At 46.7% G+C, this 25,522-nt stretch overlaps 4 protein-coding genes across 9 annotated transcripts in view; 3 read left to right on the plus strand and 1 right to left on the minus strand.

Annotated features, from left to right (window-relative positions):
- Positions 1 to 18,277, plus strand: part of LOC105704160 (ankyrin repeat domain-containing protein 50) — a 58,889-nt gene extending 40,612 nt beyond the window's left edge. For 2 of the 5 annotated variants that reach the window (XM_012433160.2, XM_012433161.2), the window contains exons 3-16: positions 8,449 to 9,252; positions 9,356 to 10,666; positions 11,415 to 11,588; positions 12,727 to 12,960; positions 14,025 to 14,336; positions 14,419 to 14,740; positions 14,951 to 15,197; positions 15,276 to 15,459; positions 15,878 to 16,094; positions 16,192 to 16,383; positions 16,472 to 16,719; positions 16,971 to 17,509; positions 17,659 to 17,833; positions 17,929 to 18,277. In XM_012433160.2, coding sequence (XP_012288583.1) covers positions 8,950 to 9,252; positions 9,356 to 10,666; positions 11,415 to 11,588; positions 12,727 to 12,960; positions 14,025 to 14,336; positions 14,419 to 14,740; positions 14,951 to 15,197; positions 15,276 to 15,459; positions 15,878 to 16,094; positions 16,192 to 16,383; positions 16,472 to 16,719; positions 16,971 to 17,509; positions 17,659 to 17,827 — 4,452 coding nt within the window. In that variant the 5' untranslated portion in view covers positions 8,449 to 8,949 and the 3' untranslated portion in view covers positions 17,828 to 17,833; positions 17,929 to 18,277. The remainder of the gene's footprint in view (positions 1 to 8,448; positions 9,253 to 9,355; positions 10,667 to 11,414; positions 11,589 to 12,726; positions 12,961 to 14,024; positions 14,337 to 14,418; positions 14,741 to 14,950; positions 15,198 to 15,275; positions 15,460 to 15,877; positions 16,095 to 16,191; positions 16,384 to 16,471; positions 16,720 to 16,970; positions 17,510 to 17,658; positions 17,834 to 17,928) is intronic. The other 3 variants (XM_023434662.1, XM_023434660.1, XM_023434661.1) reach the window with 3 other exon arrangements.
- A 667-nt stretch (positions 18,278 to 18,944) lies between these two features.
- LOC105704162 (excitatory amino acid transporter 3) lies at positions 18,945 to 21,604 on the plus strand. Its single transcript, XM_012433165.1, has 9 exons — positions 18,945 to 19,284; positions 19,349 to 19,532; positions 19,609 to 19,651; positions 19,746 to 19,785; positions 19,868 to 20,051; positions 20,121 to 20,354; positions 20,427 to 20,618; positions 20,681 to 20,815; positions 20,898 to 21,604. Exons 1-9 carry the CDS (start codon positions 19,044 to 19,046, stop codon positions 21,016 to 21,018), a joined length of 1,374 nt encoding a protein of 457 aa, XP_012288588.1. The 5' UTR covers positions 18,945 to 19,043; the 3' UTR covers positions 21,019 to 21,604.
- On the minus strand, positions 20,952 to 23,514 carry LOC105704163 (sphingolipid delta(4)-desaturase DES1). Of its 2 annotated transcripts, XM_012433168.1 has the most exons (7): positions 23,329 to 23,514; positions 22,894 to 23,070; positions 22,676 to 22,815; positions 22,374 to 22,587; positions 22,085 to 22,296; positions 21,887 to 22,001; positions 20,952 to 21,089 (listed from the first exon to the last, which is right to left on the minus strand). In XM_012433168.1, the coding sequence occupies exons 1-7, from the start codon at positions 23,408 to 23,410 to the stop codon at positions 21,070 to 21,072; spliced, it is 960 nt and encodes a 319-aa protein (XP_012288591.1). In that variant the 5' UTR covers positions 23,411 to 23,514; the 3' UTR covers positions 20,952 to 21,069. The 2 variants fall into 2 exon arrangements, with proteins under 2 accessions (XP_012288591.1, XP_012288590.1); XM_012433167.2 differs by having other exon boundaries at positions 21,053 to 22,001; positions 23,329 to 23,513.
- Positions 23,515 to 23,655: 141 nt separating this feature from the next.
- LOC105704258 (RNA-binding protein 48) lies at positions 23,656 to 25,497 on the plus strand. The gene is made up of 5 exons (XM_012433319.2): positions 23,656 to 23,827; positions 24,073 to 24,263; positions 24,377 to 24,565; positions 24,640 to 25,143; positions 25,215 to 25,497. Exons 1-5 carry the CDS (start codon positions 23,723 to 23,725, stop codon positions 25,306 to 25,308), a joined length of 1,083 nt encoding a protein of 360 aa, XP_012288742.1. The 5' UTR covers positions 23,656 to 23,722; the 3' UTR covers positions 25,309 to 25,497.
- The last annotated feature ends 25 nt before the right edge of the window (positions 25,498 to 25,522 follow it).

Raw genomic sequence — 25,522 nt, forward strand, 5'->3', positions numbered from 1 at the left:
AATGCCTCCGTTAACGGCGGTTTTAATTCCAAGCCTTTGTTCGCGAATAGAAGGGATCTCTCCCCGCGCGTTAATTCCCGAGATCCGCGTTTCTCTCCAGGCTGGGAAAATGTGCATCCTGGGAATGCACGGGGATGAGTCCCGATGTCACGTGCACCGTGTGAATGATCGCAGGTGCACCTATGCACGTCCCGAAATAAACTCGAACCGACACTCGGGAGATCGTCGGAATTCCGCATCGGTCCTTACGAGCCGCAACAATGCAAACGTGCGGCCGTTCCCGCGAATCGCGGTAATCGGCTCCTTGGCGGAACGTCCTTCCTGAGCCCGACCAATAAAATCGCCTCCGGTTTTTCCGCAAGCCCCGGTCCATCTGCCAAGCCTTCCGGCCGCATTGCGGATACACGTGCCGCGTCTGCTTTTTGATACCTTTTTGTCGCCCCTCCCCGGTTGTTTTTTTTTTCACCGCCACGTGGAGGACCCCGGGCAGCCATCTCGAGCCACTTCCGGCTGCTGAAAAATTCCTTCCAACCTCTCTTTCCCTCGGCGCCTCATTGATAATACAATACCTCTTAGGCGTTAAATAATTCCCGGATTCGGTGATCGGGCCCTCCGGCACAAAAACCGTCGACTCGTTATCGCAAGTACTCGTCACGTGCGGGGAATATCGACCGTCGAGTGCGCGCGCATGTAGATGTGCAGCCCGAGGTTTATCCCCGATTCCCTCGACTGCGCGATTGTCCCTCCGGGACGCGAGATTGCAAGCCGAGGGTAAAAATATTAATTTCATAAATTAATTCCATATATGGCGGTCGCGACGTCGCGTCCCCGCTTTATAGACCCGCTATACTGGGTACGCGTCGCATTCATCGTTCTCTCCCGATTGCCTCCGATTATCCTAATTGGGGTCGTTAGCGCTATACCTATCACGTCGGTAATTCAGTAAGAATCATCTGCCAACGCGTAACGGTGTCGAGGAGTTACCCTCGCGTGTAGCCGTGAAATAACTCTGGGAACCTAACGGCTCGGCGACAACCTGGGAAAAAAAAAAAAAATCAGGAGACACGGTGAATTGTTAACGCGACTTCGTAACCACCGTTATTATCAAGCGAAAATCTCATCAAATCATTCTATTCGAATAAGACACATTTTTAAGGGTACTGGACCGAAGTGCCTGAAACCTTGACACGTGACTCGCCGATATAATTCAACATAGCTGTCGATATAAACTCGCGATAGGAATTGCCACGCGGAATAGATTACGGAAAAGAGTCGAGTTAAAATGATTTTAAAAAAAGGAGATATCGGTAGAGGGTAAAATTCCCAGGGACGAGGTCGCCCCTTTCGGGGGGGAGCCCATCCCGGTCCCACCTCTTCGGGTTATTTCTTGGGGCGGCTTTTTCCCGATCGCGAGGGGCTTTTCTGCAAGGGAGTGGCCCTCGCTTTGAGCGTTCTTCCTCTCGCGGCGGAGTTCGTTCCATTAAACGTCCAGACTCCATTAAGGCCGGCGACGAGCGCAGTCCTCGTCGTTATTAAGTCTCCCTCCGACAGGCATCGCGTACCGTAAAACGGGGTTAAGTTTCAAGTTTCAGCGGAAAGTACGGCGCGATCGACGGGAGGAGGCGAGAAAATTTCACCCTGATTAAATTTCGGGAATTTATCGCCGGTGGATTTCTTTTTTATGGGGTTGCCAGGTCGATCTCGCGAAATCCCGGAAGCGGGGCTGGGGAATAAGGGATGCGAGGGCCTCGATTATTACTCGAAAACGATGGAGAAGCCCGGAGCGGTTGCCTCCCCTGGGAGTCGGCCCTCTCGTGGACGTGCGATAAGAGGGCGCGTTACAATGGTTCGCCCCTTTTCGCACTCTTTATCAATATATACCGACTTTTATGCGCGCGTTTACGGGGGCGAGCGTCCGCGTCGCCGCATCCATACGAGCCAAGACCCCGGGGTCAGCTATCTATTTTAATCCCGATCGATTATACGCGAGCATCTCTCGAGGATTGCACTTTTTCCCTTCCCCCTCGTCGTCGATATTCCTCCCTTCTCCCTCAGGAATTCCACCCTCCTCCCTGCTCGCACTTTCAATTTCGCGCCCGCCCCGTGCCCGGGGCTCGCATGAATTTCCAAAAATAAATGGAATCGGGGAGAAAAACCGCCCTCCCTAAATTAAAATCCAACCCCTCTGAATCTAAAATATATCATTCACCCCGTCCCACCTGTGCATCAGCCGCTTAAGTCGTCGACTTTAATTAAATCCTTCGTTTTCGAGGGGAAATCATTCGGAGGGACATTTTTAAGGTTTTTTCTTTTTTCTACGTCAAGAATTATTTATCGTGCAGTTTCTCGGGGGCTATTGAGCGGTGCCAGAAAATGCGCTTTTCGGGATTTCCCCGCTTTTGGCTTCCCTGTTAAATTTCGAGGATTTCGAGGATTTCCTCCGGTTGCATCGAGCTGCATCCGCGGTGCACTCCCCATGCGATGCATTCCGAGCTAACGTCGGTGCACGTAGGTGCATATTTTAGGTTTCGCGTGCACGAACCGCGAATAACGCGAAACCACAAGACACGCGGTAGGCACGCCTGCCAACTGGAACTGAAACCAAGCAATGCACCTAGAGTGGTGCAGCCTGGTTATTTCCGCCATTTCCAGCCCGTGCGTTCCCGTCCAGATAACGTCGACTCGATTTAAATGCTCGACCTGGTGCGAGCGATTGACGTTACGCAAAATTAATCCAAATGTCGAGGGACAGTCCTCGGGGGCGAAATCGATTTCCCCGAAAACCATATTCCGGGATTGTATTTTCTCCCCCGAAGATGGATTTATTTGAGCGATCCGAGCCTTCCCCCTTTTTTTTTCGCCCGTGAGCCGTTAATTGAATGCCCATGCGGAGCACGGCTTTAATTGTCCACCCCGTTCTGAAATTTCTGCCGATTTTATTTTCGATAACGAGGCCGGGAAAAACAAATATCGAAATTCCGCTCCGCGTGTAACCGCTCTACCGAGAGGGTCCTGGCGATTACAGAGGACTCCGATAATGGAAGCGATAAGGGAGTCGCAGAACCCGGAAGAGGGAAGAAAGGGGTAAATCGGGACAATATACGAGGGGTAATCCCGAGGGTTTGATTTCCATTTCACAATTCAAAATCCTTAATTTTAAATAAACACACATATAAACTTTTGACCACTAACGATGTATATTGCAGTAATCAATTACCGTAGAAAGTAATTTTTCGAAATAATCGAATCTATTAAATAGTCTTTAATAAAATCCGAAAATCCTGGTTTTTGGCTCCCCCCCCCCCCCCGATAAAATGCAGGTTCTCACTCAATTTACTCTCTCGGCAAGCCGGGCGAGTGAATTGATTAAGAGAATCCTTTTACCCTTTTTATTTCTCTGGGAAAAAATCCCACTTGGGGAATTATTCTTGCAAATGAAGCAGCGGATTGATTAAAAAAAAATAAAATGTGAGAGACGGGAGGAGAGAAATAATCAAGAGGCGCGGGGGAAGAAGGGGCGACGCACGTGTTTAATTACTCGAAGCGATGTTAAAGGCGCGTTTACAGCGCGTTTCGTACCGTATAGGGCTAGCTGCCGATGGCGGAGAAGCATTAGCGGTTTCTTGCAGGTTCCCCTCTTCGATCCCGTCGAGAGGAATGCAAGCAAAAAGGGGCCTTTAAGAGCGATTTCTGGATCCACCGGCCGATGGAGACGTCCTCGTCGGGATTTCAGGTCACGTAACCGATGTTACTTCCGTCGGGATCAATTTATTGTTTCTCCTCTCCGGGCGCCTTTTAACGTCTCTTGATCTCCACTTGGAGATCAACGGCGTTACTCGTGCAGGCGCCATTGCCCATTTACGGCAGTCCCGAGGCGCGTTTACGTCACCCAATAAACGCTTGACGGTGGGAAAAGAAATGCCTGCTTTCCGATTTTCTCCTCAGTTTTGTCGCCCCCAATCCGCCGCGTCGCCATAAATCGTCATTTCCACAGGCTCGTCACTTAAACCCGGTGACTTCTCCTTTTTCTCAATTGGCTCCTCGACGTCTTCGGAACGCCATCGAGGGGACTTCGAATTTTTCTATGTAACCGCTCGCACCCGCTCGAAATTCCGCGGGCTCGTTTCCGTGCAATCGGAGACGCGGAAAAAGTCCCAGCCGGCCGTGTCGTGAATTATCGTTGATTTAGACACCGACAATGACGCGGCCGTGATTACTCCATACGTACTGTTAGTTTACGAGCGACCCGCGAGGTGTCCACGGTTTTTCGAAGCCGCGGCTGATTTATATACCGGCACTTGTCTCATTACGGCATGTACGCCGTTGGTTCACGTGTTTACGACTAAACGTTAAACCGGCCGTTTTATTTTCCGGAGCCCGCCTGAACGCCGCAACAATTATGCGCTCGCGCAAAATCGCCCAACATGGCGGCCGCGGTAACGAGCTCCGGAGAAACTGGGGAAAAGCGAAAGGACTGGCGTTTCTTTTTTTTTTTCTCCCGAAAGTTCCTCCCTCGTTTTCCAAGGGCCCGATTAACACGAGGGTGGCAGGGGAATTACAATTAAGCCGGGTCGGAAAATCAACGGCGTCGCTTTTCATCGGCCAGCGGGAAGATCGACAGGGAGGCTAACGAACCGAAAAGTCGTTTAATCGGAGCAAGGAGAGGGCCGCATCCCTCCATTCGAGGAAAGGGAGGTTGAAGGTCCCGAGGTGACAGGGTGCAATCGATATCACGACCTGTCCGGTGGTTCCCGTTCAATAATTTATTACTCGCCCGCGAAATTTTGCTCGGTCGCTATCCGGAGATACTTCATGCTCTTTTTTTTTTTTCTTTTTGTATTTCTGGAGTTTCTTTCGTCGCCCGAGGAGCCAGGAATTATCGCTTCGGGAATTTTTAACGCCATTCAAAGGGACCTGGATATCGAGGCTCTAATTTTTTTATTTCATTCTCATCTTAATTCTCCGCAATCGCGGCCGCTCCGGGGTATATATTCCCGGCTTTATTAAGCCCTGAATTCTGTGCCCGGGCAAACTAGGGCGAGCATTGTGAACTTCGGCTCGATTCGCTTGGAAGTTCGAGTCCTCATTGTTCGAAATGTCTTTTCCTCCGAGCCCCTTCCTCTGCCCCGATACGCTCGCCGGCCTCGACGTTACAATTGCGACACTTGCCTCGCGGGTCATTGGTTCGCGTCGCTCGCGATTCGCCTCGAACCTCTCAATCGCGTTTTCTACGTCGATTCTCCGATCGCCTCGAGGTCGGAGAAGTCCGAGTCGAGGGCCGAACACCGCCAGCCTCGTTTTTACACATTAATCGATTTCATTCCAGTTACACACAGTAAAGTTGGGTAAATTGTACAAAATGCAATGAGTCCCCAAAAATGACAGAAAATGTTTTTGGCAGGGATTCATATTTCACTTATCTGTGAAATTCTGCAACGTACACCCTTAAAAGTACATAAATGCTATTTAACACGGTGGACATTGAAATAAAATATTCCTTACAAAGGTACGATTTTAAATTGCACATCTGGTAAATTGCACCACGTATGATTATGGAACCAAAGCAAAACTGTCAGCGTATAACTACATTCCGAAAAAGATAATTGATTGCATAAATCATATTTTACTGGGGAAAACGCATACGTGGAATTTATTTAGTTAACGTTATTTTCATTATTTTTTTTTTCTCTGGTGATCCGTGCGCATTTCTAGAAACGCGTAATCCGATCGCGAGCGGTCAACTCGAGGATCGCGGCCGATCGGTTTCACCTGCTGGCCAATCGGATCAATGAATTACACCTGCGTCCACGGACGAACCCTACTTCTTCGCTCCGATCCGTCGAGGAATCGAGATCGAACTTATCAGGGCAAAACGACATTGCTTTTCTAGTCTCTCGAGTCGGACTCGATCGAGCACTCCAAACGATTTCGAGATCGACCTTCCCCGAAACGATTTGTTCAATTTGTTTCCCTTAAATCGTCCCCGGGAATATTAATATGCAAACTCTGGCCGTGGAATCGCCAGGAATTCTCAGGCGAGAACTGGCCCTCCTCGGAGTCGTTAGGGAAATCAGTGAGATGCAATCCGTACGTGCAAACGACCTAAGGTGTTATAAAACTGTCATATATATGTACAAAGACTCCAAATATTTATACAATTTTTCTAAGTGAATTTTTACTTAAAAAATTTCAAGTCTGCTAAGATAGAAACAAAGAGTAACGGAATATGAAATTGGAGACACCGATACATTTCGTTTCTTTTCTTTTTTTTTTTTAATTTAAAAGTTTCGTTACGAAAAGTATCATGCCTACTATTATCACGCTAAAAGACGTTCCCATTGATAAGTCGAACTTCCTCGCCGCCTTAACCTGAATCTCTTGGAGTCGCGGGGGAGTCGGAGATCCTCGTCTGGGAATTTGCGGAATTAAGTCGAGTTTAAGTCGAATCGTTTCCCAGGCCGGCTTTTCTGCGCGTTTCTGACAGCTGGTGCCGAGAAAGAGAGAGCCCGCGGAGGGAGATATATATCGGCCGGATAAGGCCGGAGTTACCTACATCTCCGGCTCTCATTAGCGAAACAGGTTTATCATTATCCTCTCGCGTCTGCGCATCCCACGAATCGGTCTGGCAATTTCGCCGGGCCGGGAACTCCTGTTTCGTTCGGATTCCTGCCGGAGCGTTACGAATTGCCGGGCTTTATTAGTCGCATTTGCGAGGACGTTGCCGGGATTGCGCTGGGAACAGAGTCCTTTGAAAAGCCGCCGTCAGGACCTCGATCGGGCGTTGAAGTCTCCTCGATCGGCGCACCGATCTCCCCATTTTCAGGGCTCCGATTCTCGAGTTACGCCCCCAAAAAAAAAATTCATTTAACCAAAGACTAATGACTTGACTCAAATAAACTCGAATGAACTGGATGCAACGTTCCCTCGGAATGATAACAATGAGTTTATTCGAGTCAGATAATTACTCTATGAATTAACAAAATATTTCTTTGATTCAATGAATTTTTTCCCTCAGGGTACGATGGACTTTCGCACGCGACTTTTAAATGTTGAGCAATGGCGCTGCTTCCCAACAATGGAAAATTGCTCATGGGAGTTTATTCCTATGTGGAAAAAATCCGTGCGAACTGGAGAATCGGGTCCCAGGGATAGAACTCCAGGATTTCACCGGAAGTCCCATTAGCCCCCTAACCTTCAAACAAAGTAAGGGATAAGAATGATCGAATCGCTGCAATTTTTGCCAAGTGCCGTCACTCGTTGAATCGCTCTTCCGAAGAAGTAGCACTAGCGATGGAAACGTCCTGCGCATCTGGATGACGAGAGGTTTTTGCGAAGGGGCGTCTTTAAAAATAACGAAGGTCCTCGTCCGGGAATAATCGCACGTGCGATCTGCTCGTGTCCGCGGCCGACATCGTCGACATCGACGTCGACATCGATCAGCGCATAACCTTAGCTTATCTTCCCTCGAGAAAGGAAATCGTTGCAAAAGGCACGAGTCATCTTCGTTTAAGCAACCCAAAGGGCCGCCCATGACGAACGCGCCGAAAAAATGGCGCCGACAAAAGAGCACCGACGAGTATCTGGAAAAACATCCCGGATTAATTATCCTGAATAAAGTAATAACCTCGCGTCGAGAAAAATACCCGGAAGATTACTTAGAGGAGACTCTCAACGGTGCGTGTCCGTTTCGGACACGACTCGCACCTGCGATCGCTATCGGCGATTCGTTACCTCGGCGCGAGGTACTCCCCTTCCGCGATTTGCATACCCACGTAGCTCTCGGTGCACCAGCCGTTAATTACGGCAAATCGGTCCGCAAATGCACTTGCCGAAGCCTCGCCGGCTTGGCCTTCTCGATTCACCGCAAACGATTCCGTCCCATCCTTAAGGTGATACGAAAGGGTCATTTCACATATATATCGAAATCTCGAAATATGTATACAATTTTTCCCCAAACTGAGTGCAGCGAATAATATGAAACTTTAACACGGGATTATGGAGGTCTTAACTGAGGTCTTAATATTCGCGAAATTTCATCTTTCCCCTTTTGACGCTTTCATGACACATTAAGCGGATTTCGAAGCGCCTCCCCAGGGTCGCGAAACCCCATATCTCGCCAGTTCTCGCTTCCTTTCCCCGATATCGGCATTCCCACAGTGGTTCCGGGGTGGAGAAAAAATTTCGAAAATCCCCGAATTGCACATCGGGGTGCTTAATCGACTGGTCTAGAATATCCGGGTTAACGAGGTCGAAAGAAGAAGAGGGGCGAAAATCGGTTCCTCTCCGGGAGCGACCGGTGGGTAATCTCTTGACGGGACGTCCCGTAAAGAACCGTCGGGGAAGTTACGGTCCCGGATGAGCCATTCGGTGTTCCGGTTTCCTGGGGCCTGGGACACAAGTGGGTCACTTCCCAGCGGTACCGTAGTACACTTCGGTCTTGGGTTTCAGGTGCGGGATGCAGGGAAGCGGATCGGCCAGGTCGACCTTAGCGAGGCGATGAGAGTCCCGAATGGAGGCCGAGGAAGCCGCAGAGCCCCCTGGGGCTCCGACCGACTTCTGCTAGCGCAGCTCCCCCAGGTGGACGAGTAGGCGTCGCTCGGCTTCGAGGACCCCCGGTGGATCGACTCTTCCAGGGCCAGGCAGGAGGAAGAAAGGCTTCGAAGCGGAGAGGGGAAGTTCGAGGTGCCAGGAGGCGTCTTCCCGGGAGCCGAGATGGCGGACCCGGGTGCAGCGGACAGAGTCGTCGGGACAGGACCGACGTCGTCCCCTCGGCGGGAGCAGGAGCGGCTTGTGGAAGGAGCGACGTCCTGGCTGCAGTGACGAGCGTGTCCCAGCCACATAGTCTGGCGCCACTTTCATCGACGGGAGGTTCGCCGTCGAGTTCGTCGAGCAGCGGACCTGGAGGAGGCCCCACCGGGCTCCAAGGAGACGGCGAAGTCACGGACCACCATGGCGGCGCCGGTGATAGAGAAGAAGCGCTTCTTCTGCAGGGAGTGGGCGCTGATGAAGCTGTCCCACTGCCTGGAGCAGAGGCCGGCTGCGAGTACCTGCGGGGCCCTGATCATCGGCGGCCCCGGCAGCGGGAAGACGGCCCTCTGTGCCGAGCTGGCCTGGCCATCCAGCGGCGCCAACGCCAGACACCAAAGATACCTCAATCGGAGGCTGCTGGCCAGGCACTTCTGTCAGGCAAGGAGCGACGCTTCTCTATCGCCGGCCCAGTTCGTCAGGTCCCTGGTGGCCCAGCTCCTGCAGGTAGGACTCGACCTCGGTCGGGACGTCCGGGTGGCGGGATGGACCGGTTAGGTCGGGGGTTGCGCGTCTCATGGTGGTCATGGACGCCCCTCTTTGTCTCCAGGCGGGCGCGGATGGAATTCGGCTGTCCTCTCCGACCTCGCCGACGCCCACCGCCGCGACGGCCCCGCTCACCTCCAAGGAGGCCGTCGCCGAGGCCTACGCCGAGAAGCTGCGGACGGATCCGGAAATCCAGGCTGCCCTGCAGCCTGACGTCCTGGACAGGGACCCGGACGAGGCCCTGAAAAAGGCGCTTCTCTTCCCCCTCCTGGAGGTAGAGCCTCCGAAGAACTGCCTCTTCCTCTTGGTGGACTCCATCGACGAAGGCCAGTTCCTGAACCCTCCCTACACCGGGACCAGGGACTCCAGGAGGGAGAACGACATGGTCAGCCGCACCATCGCGGAGCTCCTGGCGAACCACCACCACCTCTTCCCCCAGTGGCTGCTCTTGGTCTGCACCGCCAGGAGGCAGAGCAGGACCATCTCCAGGATGTTCACCGGGTTCCGCAAGATTTCTCTGGACGACCTGAGGAAGTCCCAGGTGGTTCGGGACGTGCAGCAGTACATCCTGGCCAGGCTGGACCAGGAGGACGCCCTGCGGCAGCACATCTCCAGGGACACCGCCGAGATGCTCAATCAGCTGCACATCAAGAGCAACGGGTGTTTCCTGTACCTGGAGAAGGTCCTCGACGGGGTCGCCGAGAACTTCATCGTCCTGCGGGAGATCCGCGAGATCCCCGGCACCCTGAACGGTCTCTATCTCTGGCTGTGTCAGCGACTCTTCAGCAGGAAGCAGTTCGCCAAGGTCCTGCCCCTGCTGAACGTCATCCTGGCGGCCAAGCTCCCCATCACCCAGGAGGTCCTCTACGAGTGCGTCCGCACCGCGCTCACCTCCATCACCAAGGAGGACTTCAATCGCAGGTTGCACCTGCTTCGCAGGGTCATCTCCGTGTCCAGGGCCGGTGCTTTGATGCTCTTCCATCACAGCTTCGCCGAGTGGCTCCTGGACGTCAAGCACTGCACCCAGAAGTACCTCTGCTCCGCCGTCGAAGGACACGCTATGTTGGCGGCGTACTATACCCTGCGAGGTCCCGGTCTAAATTCCGACGAGATCTGCGTCCTGGGCCAGCATCTGCAAAGGTCCATGACCAGCGTCGCTGCCGTTGGGTCCAGCCTGGACCTGCACGCTCTGCAGGTGCTCTGGATGATAGGCAGCGGGGTTCCCGTCGAGGAGTGCTACCTGGATAGCACCGACTGCATCCTCTGGCCCAGACAGGACACCAGACTCCTAAGACTGCTCCTGGACTCCGGAGCCAAGCCCTCCGAGAAAGTCGTCGAGGACGAGCCCGTCAAAGACGCCGTTTCTTCTAGTCAGGTGATTCTCCCGGTTCCTTTTGCGATCGATGGACGAGTTAAGATGATATGAAAGGGTTGGCCTATATACAGGGGGTAACGGCTTACAAAGAAATTTTCATTTATACGTGAATTTTATTTCATCAACGTCGATGAAATTTCTCGGCGCCTTTCGTATCCACTTAACCCGGGAAACTAGCATTTCCCGGTCTCCTCGCTCCTTTTCCCGGTTTGCGTTCCCCATTAACCAGCGCGCACCTTTGTCGTCTCCCCCTGGGCGGAGATTTGCGTTTGTTTTCGCAATTAGCGGAGTATTCCCTCTCTCTCTCTCCCTGCCGAGCCTTTTAATAAAGGCAAACTCGAGATGCCGGTATTTGCCGGGCCGACGTTGGGAATAAATGTTTACGGCTTAGAAAAATATGCCGAAAAAGTTATACCGCGGCCACCGTTTCGTGGGAGAGCGCAACAGGTTAAGGGAACCTCGGGCCCGTTCGCGCACGCCCCTTTAAACGTATTTCTTTAAATCATTCGCGTGAAATTTACTCTCGCCACGTTTCGGGATTATTTATTAAAGGCGAGCCCGATGTGGCTTCCGCAGGGGGCGAAAAAATGGCCGCCCTTTTTTCTCTCTCGGTCGTTGAAGAAAGACAAAACGCGGAAGCGGCGAGGAGCAGAGAGAGAGGGGAGATAAATGTTCACCCAGGAGAAAAGTATCGGCAAAAAGTGACGTTCACGGTTGTTCACGGTCGTTCGCGATGGGAATGCAACAGGTCTCACAGGATGTGAGTCCCATGGACGAGTCCCTGGGCGAGCCGCTGACGGAGCTGCTCGGCGAGAGCGGAGACATCAACCAGGCGGACTCGAGTGGCCGCACCGTCCTGCACACCCTCGCCGCCGACGGGAACAGTTCCCTTCTGGAATTGGCCCTTACCGCATGTCCCCAGGTAAGACTCGGAGGCAGGAAACCCGCCGCCTACAAAAAAATCGGTATATCTGAAAAATATATTTCCACGCATACCCTTGAACACACAAAAATAGATAACTTTTGCCCGTAGATGTTCCTTACACGAGACCGTCCATGAACCTTACTCCCCTAAGTTACCTTACCCGCAACCCGGAGCCGAAACGCGAATTGCTCGACAGCCGATTCCTCGATCCACCGAAAGTCTCCAGTTTTTCATCTCCTCGAGGCGGAGAGAAGAACCGAGAAAACCGACGCTGCGTTTATGTGGAAATCCTCGAACCGAGGCATTTCGCCGGGCGAAACGATTCGCTCCGCGAGCGCTCGACGGAGCGTTTTTTGCAGGTGTAAATAAGGTGCTCCGAGTATCTCCATGCAAATGCAGCATCTTGGCGTGAAGTTAATCAAGGTGTAAGACTCGTTGTGACGCCAGTTGCGTCAAGCGAGGCTTTCCGGCCGAAGGTTTTGCATCCGTCGGGCTTAACGCCTTTAGGGCCTGCCTCGTTTTTTCCCCCGGCGGATAATTTTTCAGGGCAAAAACCCGCGGATCCCCGGTTACGTTAAAGGTTTACGGCCTCTCCCGAGGCCCCGCGGCCGTTCTCGCCTGCCTCCGCAAACGAGACCGGTCGGCTCGAATTATAACGTTACGCTAGTAGGATTTCATGAAAAGAGCCGAGGGACAACGACGTACACCTCGGGGCAGTTTTCGAGTCATTCGCCTGTATTTGCGCTATTTGCGCTATTTACCGGTCCTCTGCCGGTCGCAGGTGCGCGTCGGCTGCAATTGCCGCGGGAAACTATCCGCGCCGTACGTGTCAATCATCGCGCACCAAGGACCTACCGAGGAGAGAAAGTCCCCCATTATCCGGGGAAAAACTCCCATCCCACTTCGCCTCTCCTACGAGTACTCGTGTCATTGTCCGCGTCATTTTTCTACGTCCTCCTAGAAAGCGGATAGATGGACCCACTTGGGATATGAATCCAAAATCCAAGGGAGACGGTTAAATGATATTAATTGTAATGCCATCGCGATGACCCGAAGGATGAGGGAGTACCTCTGAGACGCGGTTAAATCTTTGAATTTTCGTGGAACCCTCTTAATCGGTGATGTGTCTCACTAGGCGAAACTCGAAGCCATCGATAGGCACGGGCAAACGCCTTTAAACTTGGCTGCGAGGCACGGGTACGCCGACGTCGTCCGGGTTCTCTTAGCTGCCGGTGCCAAGGCGGACCACGCCGACTGTGACGGCTGGACCGCTCTCAGGGCCGCTGCCTGGGGAGGACACACCCAGGTACATTCACAGCCAACCCTCTCTACGAAACTCGACGACACTGTTAAACGTGTCCCGAATGTAGTTAGTGTTGATTTATTTTACTTGGTTTGCTCCCGTAGTGACTAATCGATAATCGCCGCCAGCCTTGTAAAGTGGAACCCTAACCCAAACGGGACGCTTACGGCATCCAATGGACCTGGCCCGATCAAGTGAGAATCGAGGGGTATTCACTCGGGGAATCATTGATTTCAATGCTCGAAATCGTTAGAAATCACCGAAACATTGCGACGATTTTAAGGCCGACCGTAACTTCTTACCGAGTCGCATTGTTTAGGATAGGAAATCAAAGGCAATCGGTTCTGAAAAAAGAGAATAGTTTTCACTGATTCCCGAGTGAATGTCCTCTCGGCGAGAATTTTTATTTTGCATCGGAGGAAGGAACTATCGAAGAACGCTCTTCGTTCCGAAATGTAATTTCGTAAAATCGCCACTTTTATTCCGGAGATATTTACGCTCGGAAATCCGGGGCACGAGGCGGCCGGTCCGTTGGACGGCATTTTATGTATGCATGATGTACGCAGGGAAAATGGCCTCGCAATTGTTGGAATTAAATTCTGTACCCCGGAGGAATGCTCGCATTGGAAGACGCGCTTTGTGCGGTGTCGCGTAATTTTAGGAAGCTTCCCCGTGCATGAACTCGGTCTCCCATTGTTACGATCCGAATTACTCTTGCAAGGATTAATTCGGTATCTTCCGGAATCTCCCGAAAATGGGAGTGCTTGATTCGCGCAGTTCAAGGGAATGGACCATTTGTCCTCCGTTAATGCCAGGCGTTCATAACCCGGAACCGCTGTTACCAGATCCGCCATATTGAATCATAGACAACCCGCAATTGCTCGATATCGACTAACTATTTAATAACTCTCCATTCTCCGGGCAATAATTCGATACAGCGAGTTCAGGCACGACAAGACAATGCCGGGAAACGGCATTGGTTTCCCTTTTTGCATGCTCGAAGGACAAAATGGAGGTAGACTTGTTCGAGGCTTTGCAACTAACGCCGTTAATTTAGTACCGTAAACGCCTGTGGAATATTGTTATACGTGGTTTCATTTTCTCCTTGCCTGATGCTACGTCATTTCCAGGTCGTCGAACAACTTTTGGAGCACGGTGCGAAGGTAGATTGTGCGGATTGGGATCAACGCACCGCTCTGAGAGCTGCCGCTTGGGGCGGCCATGAGGACATAGTGAAGGCATTGTTGCAGCACGGTGCCGATGTCAACAGAACCGACGACGAAGGCAGGACGGCCCTCATAGCTGCTGCTTATATGGGTCACAGCGAGATCGTCGAGCATCTTTTGGATTTCGGAGCCAAGATCGATCACGCCGACAGCGATGGCAGAACGGCCTTGAGCGTCGCCGCGTTGTGCGTCCCTGCCAATCAGGGATACGCGAAGGTGGACATTTTTCTCTTAATTGAAAGATTTCACTCGATAGCGTAGTCTTGTACAATTAATAATGGGAGACTTAACCATTCAGGTGGTGACGATATTGCTGGAAAGAGGAGCCGCCGTGGACCACCAGGACAAGGACGGTATGACGCCGCTGTTGGTCGCCGCCTTTGAGGGACACCGAGATGTGTGCGAGTTACTGCTCGAGTACGAGGCAGATGTGGACCATTGCGATGCAACCGGAAGAACTCCTCTATGGGCGGCTGCGAGCATGGGCCATGGATCCGTCGTAGCCTTGTTGCTGTTCTGGGGATGCTACGTCGACAGCATAGACAACGAAGGCAGGACCGTCCTCAGCGTGGCCGCTGCGCAAGGAGGCACCGACGTCGTCAAGCAGCTCCTTGACAGAGGTGCGTTGCTTCGGAAGATCCCTGTGGAAATACCGAATTTGTAATCACTTCAACCTTTTTTTTTTATTCATAGTCAGTATTGAATTTCAACAAAATAACCTATGGCACCTGTTAAAGGAAGTATCAGAGGACATATGAGAATGTTTGCGAGTGAATAAAGGAGAAGTGTGCCGGGTAAGTGTTGAAAGGATTTTTTATGTGCACTGATAGGTCTCGACGAGCAACACAGGGACAACTCGGGATGGACGCCTCTACATTATGCGGCTTTTGAAGGCCACATAGACGTCTGCGAAGCGTTGCTGGAGGCTGGGACGAAAGTCGACGAAGCCGACAACGATGGAAAAGGAGCGCTCATGCTCGCTGCTCAAGAGGGACACACTACTTTGGTGGAGAGACTTTTGGAACAACACGGAGCACCCATCGACCAACATGCTCACGACGGGAAGACAGCTTTGAGGTAAAAGATCCGAATATAATTGGGGCATTGGTAAGGAGTCGAGTGGATTTTATATAAATATGTATTCCGCTTTGGTAGGTTGGCGGCTCTAGAAGGACATTACGATACGGTAAGAGTGCTCTTGTCGCACAACGCCGACGTCAACGCAAAGGATGCGGACGGAAGGAGCACTCTCTACATCCTCGCGTTGGAAAATCGACTGGCCATGGCGAGGTTTCTCCTGGAACACGCCCATGCCGACGTGGAAAGCAGAGATTCCGAGGTAATCTTTATCAATTCGGTTATATACCGGTCATAAGGTGTTATGAAAGTGCGATATACATATACCAAAAAGTCCAAATATTTATAAAACTTTCCCCCAACCTGGGTGCCCCGAATAATTTGAAACCTTAACACGTGATTATGGAGGTCCCATAGTAAAATTTAATTTTCCGAAAAAAAATTCCTTTAGGGGTAAATACATTTTTGTTTGAAAAATTAAATTTCCGGATAGGACCTCCATAATCACGAGTTAAGGTTTCGAATTATTCGATGCGCCCTGTTTGAAGTAAAGTGTTATAAATAACTTGACTTTTTAGTTCACGCGACACTTTTATAACACTTTAACCTCGATGTGGAATATTGTTTCTATCGATATACGTGGAATCGTTACTGAAATTGGAACGTGAAATTGACCGTAGGGAAGAACTCCACTTCACGTGAGTGCTTGGCAAGGGCATGTCGAGATGGTGGCTCTTCTATTGACAGAAGGTGGTGCCAGTGTAAACGCATGCGATAATGAGAACAGAACACCGCTTCATTCGGCCGCATGGCAAGGACACGCTGCTATCGTTAGACTGCTTCTCGAACACGGGGCAACGCCAGATCACACGTGCAATCAAGGTGCAACCGCGTTAGGTACGCCTATGATTTTTTTTGCGACGAATTACATACCCTCACATGGAATGTAAATACAAGCGGAAGAATGTAGCGTCACTTTCATGAAACGTTTCAGGTATAGCGGCGCAAGAAGGGCACGAGCACTGCGTCAGAGCTCTTCTGAACCACGGGGCTGATCCGAACCATTCCGATCATTGCGGTAGGAACGCGATCAAAGTTGCCGCCAAGAGTGGACACGATACGGTTGTTAGATTGCTCGAGGAGCACTCCGCTAATCAACGAAGTTTACGGCCTGTTGTCAATGGAGGTAATTAGAGGAAACCCTGGCTATGCTTAATCTTCAGGCCTCGATCCCTTATCGGCAAGGTACCAGAGAATCTATTTTTCTGCGGTAGGTGGTAGCAGTGGCGCGACTTCCGTGACGTCTAACTCCACCGGAGAGACGAAACCCTCTTCGGTAACGTTAAACCCACTCTCGACGCAATGCAGCCCCGCCGAGTCTCCGGACTCGACGAAGAGAAGAAGCTGCGTCTCCCTGGGCAACAATTCCAGCAACAGCAAGTCCAGCAGCAACCTGACCGGCAGTACGAAGAGCGACCAGGGGAAGTTCAATCAGAGTTCGATGGTCAACCAGGTAATTAAAGTAGGTAGCCAATTCACGTGATAATTTAGCCCAACGCGATGTCAAAGGTGGCGCGAAGCACCAGGCCCTCCGGCTTAGAGACAGGAAATCTTCCAAGGGGGTTCTACCTCCGAGGGCTGAATTTTTTTCTCTCACCGAGGCCTGGTCTTCCCGTCGTGTAGTAGTTCCCGTATGCCACGGAGATTAATATACCGTTGTCATAATTCTACGTGGAAACGACCGGCGGGTCACTTGATCGTATTAAATTCCAGGCGCCGTTGTCGTTTACGCAACAGCTCCAACAATGCTCCCGTGGGGCTAAGAGTCGGCCACTGAGCAAGCTGCTGTCTCCGCTAAAAAGTGAACCCCAGAGTCCGATATACGCGTCGCCACCTCATTCCCCGCTGAGCGACAGCCTAATACCGTACTCGCCGACGAATACTAGTCCACCAAGTGCCCAAACTGCAGCCAGCGCGATTCAGAGTCAGCTGGGGGTGTCCCTGCTGTCGGGAAATCAGAGCGTACAGTACAAGCCGCTGACCGGCGGATTCAACGGCCCGGCCGGCATTTACGAGCCTATAAACATTAAGACGGAGATGATCGAGAAAACCGAGATAGCGAAGCCATTCGAGCTGACCAACGAAATGCTCGGCTTGGGCGCCGGTAAGGAAAAGAGAAACGGGCACAATGACAAAAGGAACTCGGCCGACACACACTTCACTCGAGACACCCACATGAGAATCATTTTAGGGAACAGCGGGGCTGGTGTTGGCCGAAACGTCAAGCACACGCCCGAGCATATATCGAGCAGGTGAACGATTCACGTCTCTTCCCTTCTGTTTTATATATTTTTTTTTGAATTACCCTTGACGATGAATATAATCGAGATAATTAAAAATACGATATCCAATCCCTGGAGTAGAAGGAAAGGAGGAATAATCGGTATTATTCTTTCAACAGTGGCAACTCGAAACCAAAGCGCAACGGCTTGGTTTCGAATCCAGCTATGAGGTTGGTGGCTGGTGTTAGAAATGGAATTGAAAACGCAACCAACAGAAATAAGCCTATCACGACGCGAGTCAATGGGTTTCAGTGGAAGGCCGAGGCGAGGAAAGAAACGCCTTTGTAGGATCAGGTAATGTGATAACTGGGTACCGCTTATTCAACGGTGATAAGGATCCCCGATTGTTGGAGCCGAGACTTATTTGACACCTTTGCCAAAATTTCCAGGTTGTCCAATTCGCCACGATCGCGATGCACCGCGCGAATCGCAACTGCGACTGGCGTGTATTCATTAACAAGAAGCGAAAGTCAATAAACAAATTTTTCTCCTTTTATTTGAGCAAAATCAAATTACCTCAAATGAAGAAGCGATGAAAGGAAACCTAGAGAGGAACCTACGGTTCCCTCCGGATATACGAGCGAAGAGATTTAAACACAGGAATACACGTAATACCAAATATTAAACAGCATAGGAATGTACGTAGCTACTTAGAGATGTAATACTACCGACGCAACTTTGTATAAATGTAACTCTAATAAAATTAAAAAAAAAAGAATTCTTTACTGATCTCACTAATACTACAGGCATTATTAACAGAATTATTGAATTCTTAAGAAGTGATAAATGTAATGAGAGATTATGTATTGAGATTTTAACCGGAAGACTGGATGCAAGATTAGTGCATATGTGATGTTTCGACGGATACGTTAAAAGTGGTTTTAAACGAAAAACTGTAAAGATATGTAAGATATTGACGAGGATCGAGGAACACTAATGTGACAGTAGACCGATGTTGCATATTATGCTTCAGATACGTAAATTTATGGCCTGAAAAATGCAAAGCCCCTGTAAATATACACCATTTATGTATCGTGCACGACATCAATCGTATTTATTATTATACTGTAGTAGCGCAAGAAATGAATGAAAATAAAACTTGACCTTAATGCAAAGAAATATTTCACTTCTGAAAATTCATTTTCCTATGCAATTATGATAACAAATAAAACGCTGTTCTCGAAAGGTAAGTGAAACGTTGAAATACGTGATCAAAAAGTTCTTCCTGTTAGTTTTGCCAGTAGCTCCTTGAAATCGGAGGATTGTGAGAAAAGCCGTCGTGTATTTGCACTTTAATGAAAAGGTATTACGAACAATGAACCATCATACTTATCGCAGTGTACACATAGGAATTGTGTAATGTAGCCGATTGACGACAGAATGCTTTTTGCGCTCCTAGTGTTAAGTTCGTGAAATAACTCGCCTCTGTAAATTATATGTCTTAAGGTGCAAGTGTACAGAGAAATAGGTATAAAAGCAGTATAATTTTAAATATTGGAAAACAATGGACACAATGAGACCTTGTGTGATGAAACACCATGTAACGGTAATGACGCTCTCTGGAATAATTATTGGTATTGGCATTGGGGGCGTATTAAAAAATTATGCAACCGAGCCCTGGTCCGAAAGGGAAATCATGTATTTTCAATTTCCTGGAGAATTGTTTCTAAGAATTATCAACTGTCTGATAGTACCACTCGTCGTGTCGAGCATCGTATCAGCCACTTGTACCCTAAGTTCATCAGGTAAATTTCGAAAAAAAAAATATATAAATTTTCGTCCTAAAAATAATTAATTATTAAATTACAGGTACAATCGGTCTCACTGCGCTTTATTATTACTCGACGACAACGGCTCTGGGAATAATAACCAGTGTCATTTTGGCTCAAACCGTGAAACCGGGAGAAGTTAACAGAAAAACACACGAAGCTGATAAAATGATAAAACTGGAAAAGCACTTTGTGACCGTCGATATTTTCCTAGATCTGTTACGGTAATTAAAAAGGTTTAAGCCTTAATTTTATAACACTTCAATTCCGCGCTTTAATTATGCATTATTTTTTTCATAGTAACGTGGTTCCGGATAATTTAGTGAATGCCTGTATGATGCAAGTGAGTAACCAGTTAAAGATATAATAATATACAATCAATAATACACTATCAATAATTAATATCGCGACGAAATTAAATCACTCTTCTTTTGCAGTATCATACGGTACTGAAGAAACCAAAGAACACGAGTGAAGGTGAATATACGCATTCGTTTTAATAGTTACGAATTTATTTTCATGAATGAAAAAAATCAGTAAAATATATTATATTTAATAGTGCCGATCTACGAGTGGCCGACGTCCTACGAATACACGGAAGGAACCAACATATTGGGTTTGGTGTTTTTCAGTATCCTGTTAGGTTTGGCAATAGGAAAAATGAAGGAAGACAGGAAGCCCTTAGTAAACTTCTTTCATGCCATTTTCGAGACGACGGCAGTTCTTATGAACAAAGTGATCATGTAATACCTAAACACTATACGATGGAAATTAGCGTTACCGATAAATTGAGACTAAAAAAAAAATTGCAGAATAGCTCCGGTCGGTGTGCTCTTCCTTACAGTAGGCAGAGTATTAGAAATAGAGGATTTCAGCGTAATGATGGCACGTTTAGGTGCTTATGTATGTACGGTATTCGCTGGGCTATTCATTCACGGATTGTTCACCTTACCTCTGCTGCATTTAATTTGCACACGGCGATCACCGTATAAAATTATTGCAAAACTCGGCCCGGCCCTTGCAACGGCTTTCGGAACGTCGTCAAGGTGCTTTATTTATTTAAACTACCTTAAAAATCCTCCCTCCTGGAGAATATAAAAATTAATATGCACTTTCAGTACCGCCACCGTACCAATGACCATTCGATGTCTTGATAAAATCGGAGTGGACCCGACGATTTCCAGATTTGTTGCTCCAATTGGCGCAACAATAAACATGGATGGAATAGCGCTTTACGAGAGTATCGGCGCAATTTTCGTAATCCAACTGAGGGGTCTAGATTTTTCATTAATGAAGATCATCAGCATTAGGTTGGTCCATTTCGCTCGGATTGTTAAAGATTGTGGAATTTTTCTGGAATACTCTTTTTCAGCATAACATGTACTTTGTCATGTATCGGGGCAGCTGGTTTGCCTAGTGGTGGCTACATGATGCTCGTTACTGTGCTAAGCTCAATGGGAATCCCCGCTCAGGATGTCATGCTAATTATTGCCATTGATGGCATAGTGTATGATTTGTATAAACAGTATAAATTTATAATTTCTTACGTATTTTTGAATGGGTGATATTTAATATGCGTTTCATTTCAGTGACCGTTTCAGGACAACAATAAATATCATTGCCGATGCTTTGGGAACCAGCATCATTGCTCACTTTATTGGTAGAAATGACGGCACGACCAGACGATCCATAAATTCCGTAGACAAATAATGAATCATTCGAAAAATCAGGAAGCTCCACATAATTCGTTAACATTAGGATTTAATTACTTTTATCATATGCTGCAATACACAAATATTTATTAGATTTAATTATACAGTTTACTGTAATATCTATACGTCATTTGGTACACGCAGATTCTTATGGCAGAAAAAGTAGCCTTAAGCGTATAGAAAAATATAGTGTCTTTTGTGAAAACCAGTTTTTTGGTACACAAGAAATTACTGCTAATCATGATTGTGACATAAAATGTGACATCAATGGCTGTAAAGATCAAAAATACTGAAAGCGTAACTATACAGGCAAAACGTTTGTTGTACGTAAACTATAGCAAACGATGTTAAGCAACAAATAACAGTACCTTCGTAACTGAAAAATAATTACATCTGTGTACAGAAGTCGAGGGAATGACTAGATCTTAGAGTAGCGTTTAGGAAATGTTCGGTGCTCAGTATCATTCACAGTTTTAAGTTTTTGTGCATTTGACGCAAAGTGATCTCAAAACTTCAAAGCAATTCCACTTAGGGAAATTCTCAAGCATAAAATTGGTATTGCAATAAAAAGTATGCGTAATTTATGTTACAATTGTTCCCCTTATTATGACAGGAAACTAAATATCCCGCAGTCAGTAAGGCTTGAAACGATGTACACAGATATGGTCAGTCTTTACCATATCAGACTCTTGCTAAAGATCAAGCTTTGCTGGCATATATAGTATAAAATATACTAAACTGGTATTTTCACCTATTCAGATAAGAATAGTGAACACTCCCGTTATCACTGACTTTACACTCGATAGGAGTACCTGTACAATTTCAATACTTAATCTTTTCTTACGAGGCTAGGCCTCTGTGCTTACGTTTGATACGGGCGTATGGCCCAATGTCAGGATCCATTACAAAGTCGTATAGAACTGCTGTCCACGAATTGTGCTGAGGTAGATCCTCATAGAATTCAGAGGCTATTTTTCTTACCTGAAAATCCAATATGAAATACAATCGATGTCATATTTAGTAAAACAAATATATAAGTCCGTAAATGATGTGGTGAAACATACTTCTGGTAGTCGAGAACCGGGAACTGCAGGAAAATCATGATGTTCATTATGGTATCCAACATTAAATGTGATAAAGTTTAACGGGCCATAATAACTGTAGGTTTCAAAACCCTTTTTATACATGTAATGTTCAGATATAAAGTGACCAGCTACAGGATGTAATCCCATCGCCATTAAACCACCGCAGAGTAAATATATTAATACTTTAGGACCTGTACAAAAATTCAAGAGTATTTCTATAGAATAAACTCCAAATTTACTTTGACATCTCTCGAAAAAAACTACTTACCAAAGAAGTACCATACAATTACATCAAAAGTCAATTGAATGGCCAAATTTACATATTCTAGAGTCGATGGTGGTTTCGGATAAGTAACCAAGGGTCGAAAAGAATAAAAGAATGGTTGAAGACAGACCCAACAAAACTTTCCAAACGTTGTGCAAAATAATTTTGCTTCTAATAATGTTGGCAAGTCGGTATCCAACTTTTCATCACCTTGGTACTATGAAAATTAATAATATTTAATTATCCGGGTGAAAACTATATAATCGTAAAATATTATTGCCTAACTCAATTTCCTATGCACTTACCCGATGATGTTCAAGATGATATTTTTTAAAACTAACAGATATAGGTATAACAATCGGCAAATTTGCAAAGAAGCCGAATAATCTGTTAGCCATTGGTCTTCCATGACCAAACGCGAGATTATGGGCTATTTCATGTATAGCTGCAATTAACATTAAGACAGAAATACAGGTTTGCGCCCAGCATTAAACTGCCATTTATATGAAAATAATTTTCTTACCCAACATCAAAGAATGATTAATTACTCCCCCGAAACAGTAAGCCATCAAAAATAATACCGGATAACTTAGGTCTTTCACCACAAACATTGATGCAAATTGAACTAGTACCATCGCTGTCACAACCCATTTGAAATTGGGATCATATCCAAATAGTTTTTTGATCTGTGGATACTTTTCTGCAATTAAAAGAAATGCTTGTACAATATTCTTGCATACGCATTTCTTATTTACCTCAATTTTGCAAGTCTCGACACCTAAAGCTAAATAATGTTCAATTCGTCGTTATGCTTTTAATTTAAATACATTTTAAAAATTACTCCAGAGATTCAATTTGGAGCGATAAAGGACATGACCATAAATGACACATCTAGCTGTACAATTGAGTTCAATGTCATTGACACGTGACAGATAAGTATAAATTTCCGCTAAAGTACCTAGAATAATCTTTCGGCGACTGGCGTGAGGTTCTTCCGTGTAAACCCACTCGAAATCCGTTCGAGAGACGTGCTGACCCATCGTTTTCTTTTAAAACTCTAACTCGATGCAAAACTTTGAGATATTCTTGACCGGCCGCTAACCGCCAAGCCACTGGAAATTAACCATGACATAAGATAAGAAGGTTGGAACACTGATATAAATCATCAAAATGGCAGCAAGGGGATGATTGTGTATCTTTGGTGAGAGTGTTCACTTCTCACGATTTGCGATTCAGCGATTGGGCGAGGCCGGACCCAATCCGGGAGCCGGGTCCGGCCAGCGGTCGCGGCCATTACGTCCATGTTGTTGACTAGTTTTACGCCTTCGGGTTGTAATTTGTTATAACTAAGAATGACGGAAAAACGAGGGATCGTGAAACTTGCTCATCACGAGCAACAAGACGTATGTCGAACACGACCTGCTTACAGACAGGGAAAAAAGTTGACAGCTGTAAAGGTTAGCATCAAGACTCGTATCCTACACTATGAATTTATCAATATTTTTTAACAGGATCTAATATGTTTCTCCTTACGAGAACGAATAAAATTGAATGTATATCCTCGGCATGATCTTCCGATGAGTTATTCATTTAATTTTGATCAATCTCTTATATCGCAGTTTGGGGTGAAAACTTTTAATGAGATTTAACTCGTTTCGAAACTGTGTGAAAATTTCCTTGACATGCTAGCTCTGTGTAACAGGTTTATACTATCAATAACGAGTCACAGCATTTGTTAATATGTGGAGTGCCAAAGTTACAGTTAACGGAAGAAGTAAAGAAACTTGTGTTTCCTTACGGAGATGTAAAAAAAATTAAAATCGTGTCCGACTATCCTACGGAAGAATTTACAGATGTATTTCATGTACATTTTGCACGAATACAGAGTGCGAGGTATGTATTATTGGATGGTAAAGAATTTTCAATGATTTGTATTACATTTTTCCTATTAGTTGAATGTATCGATGTATGCAACATTAAATCATATGACTTATTCGATCAAATAGAATTGCAAAGCGATTTATCGATGGTAAGAACTTCTTTGGTGGCCTTTTACATGCATTTTATGCACCTGAGCTAGAATCGGTTTCGGAAACAAGAAATAAATTAATTCAACGCCGCAAAGATGTTACATTTAGAATTAAATCTCATAAAGAAGATCCAACAAATCCAGAAGTGGACCCCTTCGTTCCGAAGTAAGTCACTGTTATATGATAAGATGTATATATGATAAGTTTGATACAATGACAAATTAAACATGCTTTTACAGAGAACAATATCAGCGTAAAAAGAAAACTCCAGCGTTACCTCTAACCGAAGAAAGACTTGCTAAAAATTACCCAGGTGAAACACTGACCACCATATATAATGGAATTCCTCAAAATATTGATCCACGACCAGTATCTGAACCTAGTTTACCAGAGTCCACTTGTCATGTGACGGAAATACAACCAAACCCTGCACAAGAACTTTTGAGAGGACCTTATCTGTCAAATGATGTTCTATTCAGATCTGCAGGTGTGAGAGAGTCAAAAATCATTTCAAAAGAATCACCTTTTAACAAAAGGAAAAATTATAAGGGACAGTCTGCCAATAAAACAACTAAAGTCAGAATTGTTCGACCGCAAATAATAGACACAAGGAATATTGCAAAAAAAGACAAGTCTGATAAAACTGTATTCACTAATGTCAAACAGGTAGATAGTGGGATTATCATTAAATTATTACCTAAGGAAGGAGATGAGAAAAAACGGATCGTCATCAAAGACTCAAGGTAAACTTCAGACTTTAATCAGCATATTGTTAATATAGATTTTCTTTAATTAATCAGTCTTCTCTTTGTAGCACAACCCAATTGGTTCAATCAAGTAACGATCTGAAAAATTCTATTGAATCTGCAAAGTCACAAATAAGAAGCTTGATGATGAAAAATACATAATATTTATTTCAGACTTTTTTATATTGAATTGTGTATAACAAGTATATAATGTTATTTATTGTCCATGATTAAGAAACAGATAAGCTATAGATGAAAATACATTATAGGTTTAAAAATTCCATTATTAAGTCTATTTTTTCTAATCTAAAATGTACAACCTGAGTTAATAAAAGTGGTTACATGTGTTTAGATAAATAAGTTTAATAATAATGAT

The sequence above is a fragment of the Orussus abietinus genome, unplaced genomic scaffold, assembly GCF_000612105.2.
Source record: "Orussus abietinus isolate OABI.00-Male unplaced genomic scaffold, Oabi_2.0 scaffold11, whole genome shotgun sequence".
NCBI lineage: Eukaryota > Metazoa > Arthropoda > Insecta > Hymenoptera > Orussidae > Orussus > Orussus abietinus.

Excerpts from the sequence above, each read along its gene's own strand:
- LOC105704163 (XM_012433167.2), bottom strand. The coding sequence starts at position 23,410 with ATGGGTCAGCACGTCTCTCGAACGGATTTCGAGTGGGTTTACACGGAA. Across the intron at positions 23,071-23,328 it reads TCGCCGAAAGATTATTCTAG|AAAAGTATCCACAGATCAAA; the intron begins GTACTTTAGCGG and ends TTTTAATTGCAG. Across the intron at positions 22,297-22,373 it reads AATTGTATGGTACTTCTTTG|GTCCTAAAGTATTAATATAT; the intron begins GTAAGTAGTTTT and ends ATTTTTGTACAG.
- LOC105704258 (XM_012433319.2), top strand. The coding sequence starts at position 23,723 with ATGACGGAAAAACGAGGGATCGTGAAACTTGCTCATCACGAGCAACAA. Across the intron at positions 24,264-24,376 it reads GCACGAATACAGAGTGCGAG|AATTGCAAAGCGATTTATCG; the intron begins GTATGTATTATT and ends TCGATCAAATAG. Across the intron at positions 25,144-25,214 it reads ATCGTCATCAAAGACTCAAG|CACAACCCAATTGGTTCAAT; the intron begins GTAAACTTCAGA and ends TTCTCTTTGTAG.
- LOC105704162 (XM_012433165.1), top strand. The coding sequence starts at position 19,044 with ATGGACACAATGAGACCTTGTGTGATGAAACACCATGTAACGGTAATG. Across the intron at positions 19,533-19,608 it reads ATTTTCCTAGATCTGTTACG|TAACGTGGTTCCGGATAATT; the intron begins GTAATTAAAAAG and ends TTTTTTTCATAG. Across the intron at positions 19,786-19,867 it reads ACCAAAGAACACGAGTGAAG|TGCCGATCTACGAGTGGCCG; the intron begins GTGAATATACGC and ends TATATTTAATAG.